Here is a 3,575-nt window from a genome sequence, read left to right on the forward strand (position 1 = left end):
CTTCAGTTCATTCAAACTGTGCTGTGAAACAAACCATGATCTCTTCATCTTTAGTGCTGCTTCTGGCAGTGATATCCTGTAAGTTTAGTCTACTTTCTGTGAGATACATAATTTTGTTGCTAAAAAGTTTGTTAACAGTTTTTAAGCATCATGCTCTCTTATTAACTGGTATTATTTGATTTGATACAGGTATTGATTCATATGAACTCACTCAGCCTGAGTCTCTGACTGTCCGTCCTGATGCCACTCTCACTATCAACTGTAAAGTCTCCTATTCAGTTACAAGCTATGGTACAGGCTGGATTCGTCAGCCTGCAGGAACTCATCTCTCTGGTTGTTGCTGCTGCTGGCAGCTGTTTCTTGTAAGTCATCATAACTTCTATAGATAATTCATAATAAAAATACTATGGTTATACATAATTATATCTCGAACATGTCCATATTTTTCATGGCCATGTCTGGTCATATTTTCCCCCTCAGGTGTCCACTGTGTTGAACTGACTCAGACTGATTCTATTGTCTTAAGTCCTGGTCAGGTTTTGACTCTGTCCTGTAAAATCTCTGGATATTCAGTGACTGACAGCAGCTACTGGACTCACTGGATACAGCAACCTGCAGGAAAAGCTCTGGAATGGGTTAGAGAGATAGGTAGTGGTGGTGGCACATACTACAGTGATAAACTGAAAAGTAGATTTCAAGTTACCAGAGAGTCTTCCAGCAACACAGTGACTCTGAAAGGACAGAATATGCAGACTGAGGACACAGCTGTGTATTACTGCGCCAGAGAGAGAGCACACAGTGATACAAAACACAAGCAGTTCTGGCCAAAAACATCTTGAATGAAACAAGCAATAAAAAGTCCCCATACATACTGTAGGAATACAAAAAAGACTTTTACCTACATCAGTGTTTTACAGACCAACAAACGTCTGAGAAATGACCTGCAGACCTTACTTTATTGGTGTAACCTAACATTTTTTGACTTGAATACAACCAATTCATTAGACTTTACCACATGAAGGACATTTTTAGATTACCTGTAACTGTTTGCTATGTATATTATAAAGTGAACGTTAAAGTCAAAAGTTATTCATCTTTGATGAGAATACTGCTGATATTACAATAGAGGGCACTCTCTGCCAGATGAAAAGTAGGCTACAGTGGGTACGGAAAGTATTCAGACCCCCTTAAATTTTTCACTCTTTGTTATATTGCAGCCATTTTCTAAAAGATAATATAGAATATATAGATATTTGTGGCTGTTTGCGGCTGACTGAAGCAGTGCTACGAGTATAAATGTAAATTCACTCAGAGGTGACAAAATTTTACATCGCCATTCTATCGAAGATAATACGATCTGTGATTGTCACACAATGAAATAATCTACATCGTCAAATTCCTGAGAATGAGAGCTTTCTTGTGATATATGACTTGAGTTTTTTGTGAAAAATATATAAAATACACATTCTTCGTAAAAATTATTCGCAATGGTTAGGCGGAAATTCGTGTGTGGGACGAATACATTTCTAAGCTTAATTTGACTTCTTTATGAATATAAAAACCAAAAGGAATGGTATTCTTTGTAAAGAAGACACTCCAAGCTTTCAAATGAACCCATATATGGGCTGATACCATATAAGGAAGGCTATGTAAATGAAGCATAAACATTTTAAAGCGATTTTGCAGAGTTAAACCAGTTAAACCGCAGAGTTTAACTGGTTTTAATGCAACATATTAAAACATATTGCTAACACACTCTAAAAAATGCTGGGTTGTTTCAACCCAACTTTGGGTCAAATATGGACGAACAAAACTGTTGGGTTAATTTTTACATACAATTTTTAACCCAAAAGTTGGGTTAGTCCAAATTTGACTCAAAGTTGGGTTGAAATAACCCAGCATTTTTTAGAGTGCATAGTTGAATTATATTTATAGTCTTTCTGATGTAGGTCCAACAGATCCATACTTTCAGAATGAGGGTTATTACAGTCAACTAAAGCTAAAGCCATAAAAGAGAGAGAGAGAGAAAAAAAAACATTATTACTTGAAACAAAATACATTTTAACCAAAATAAAATAAAATATAAAAAAGTAAACTTTATTTCAGCTAGCTGTTAAGTCAACATTTCCCATTTTCATTTAGTTTACCTTGATGTACTAAAATAACTAAAAGTGTAGAAAATAAAAATAAATACACAGACATTTACAAAACTATGTCAAAAAAAGTAAAATAGTAAAATAATTGTTTATAGGCCTATATAAATAATATGTGATATAAATAATTTGACGTTTGTAGAGCAAAGAAAAAAATAACATTTAAACAAGGCTTTTTGGTTAGAATTTAATTAAGTCATTATTTACATGGATAGAGTCAATGGATAAAAAATGTAAACAGTTTTAAGACAATGTAACTGTAAATTTACACTACCAAGTTAAAACTATCATGTAAAGTGAACTGTATTATTCCATTATCTAATCATGCAATACTCTGATGTAAATGAACAGAACTGCTTTTTTTCTCTTTATTTTATTATTATTATATCAGGGCTCTTTTATCAACATTACTAACATTGAGAGTTTTTTGAACACCAGTTGAACACCTAGAAGAGACAAAAATATAATGCATTGCTCTTATTAAAACATTTATGGCATTGAACTTTATATAGCCTATTAAAGTAATGTTCAGGACAGGGTTATGCACATAAAGTTTGTTAACAGCTCTGTGTGTTTATGTAAATCTCCTGTTGCATATTTAAACAGCAGGCATGAGTCAGTTTATACATTCATCTGATCACTAGATGGAGTGAAGGATCGCTTCAGTTCATTCAAACTGTGCTGTGAAACAAACCATGATCTCTTCATCTTTAGTGCTGCTTCTGGCAGTGATATCCTGTAAGTTTAGTCTGCTTTCTGTGTGATACATCATTTTGTTGCTAATATTAACTGGTATTATTTGATTTGATACAGGTATTGATTCATATGAACTCACTCAGCCTGAGTCTCTGACTGTCCGTCCTGATGCCACTCTCACTATCAACTGTAAAGTCTCCTATTCAGTTACTGACTATAGTACAGCCTGGATTCGTCAGCCTGCAGGAAAAGCTCTGGAGTGGATTGGATTAATCGACTCTGCTGGAAACTTAGCCTACAAGGATTCCCTGAAAAGCAAGTTCAGTATCACCAGAGACACTTCCAGTAACACAATAACACTGCAAGGAAAGAATATGCAAGCTGAAGACACAGCTGTGTATTATTGTGCCAGATAAACACAGTGACAGACGCCAACAGCCTCCCTGTACAAAAACATCATCATCATATCACAAATTAAAGTTTTTCATCAAGTTTTTGATGATTTTCCTCATTCTGACTTATACAGATGCACAGAAATTGTTTGAAGCTCATCAAAAAATTCTAGACATTAATTCAGCTGGTCAAAAACAAAAACAAACTTCAAGGCAAGCCTAATAAATTAAAGTAAATGCATAATATAATCAACAAATATAATTTGCACCAAAATAAGTAAAACAAACTAATAAAAATAAAGAAACTAATAAATATTCAACATTCACATTTTGC

The 3,575-nt window shown here is 34.0% G+C and overlaps 2 gene segments (V, D, J or C); both read left to right on the forward strand.

Annotated features, from left to right (window-relative positions):
• The first annotated feature begins 6 nt into the window (after nucleotides 1–6).
• Nucleotides 7–839, forward strand: LOC107722739 (Ig heavy chain V region 914-like). The segment is given in 2 exon segments: nucleotides 7–78; nucleotides 481–839. Coding segments are annotated over 2 exon segments (402 nt in total).
• A 1,976-nt stretch (nucleotides 840–2,815) lies between these two features.
• On the forward strand, nucleotides 2,816–3,300 carry LOC107722740 (Ig heavy chain V region 5A-like). The segment is given in 2 exon segments: nucleotides 2,816–2,891; nucleotides 2,967–3,300. Coding segments are annotated over 2 exon segments (342 nt in total).
• Nucleotides 3,301–3,575: the final 275 nt, after the last annotated feature.

This window comes from Sinocyclocheilus rhinocerous, unplaced genomic scaffold (assembly GCF_001515625.1).
Source record: "Sinocyclocheilus rhinocerous isolate Xijiao unplaced genomic scaffold, SAMN03320098_v1.1 scaffold4896, whole genome shotgun sequence".
Classification (NCBI taxonomy): Eukaryota; Metazoa; Chordata; class Actinopteri; order Cypriniformes; family Cyprinidae; genus Sinocyclocheilus; species Sinocyclocheilus rhinocerous.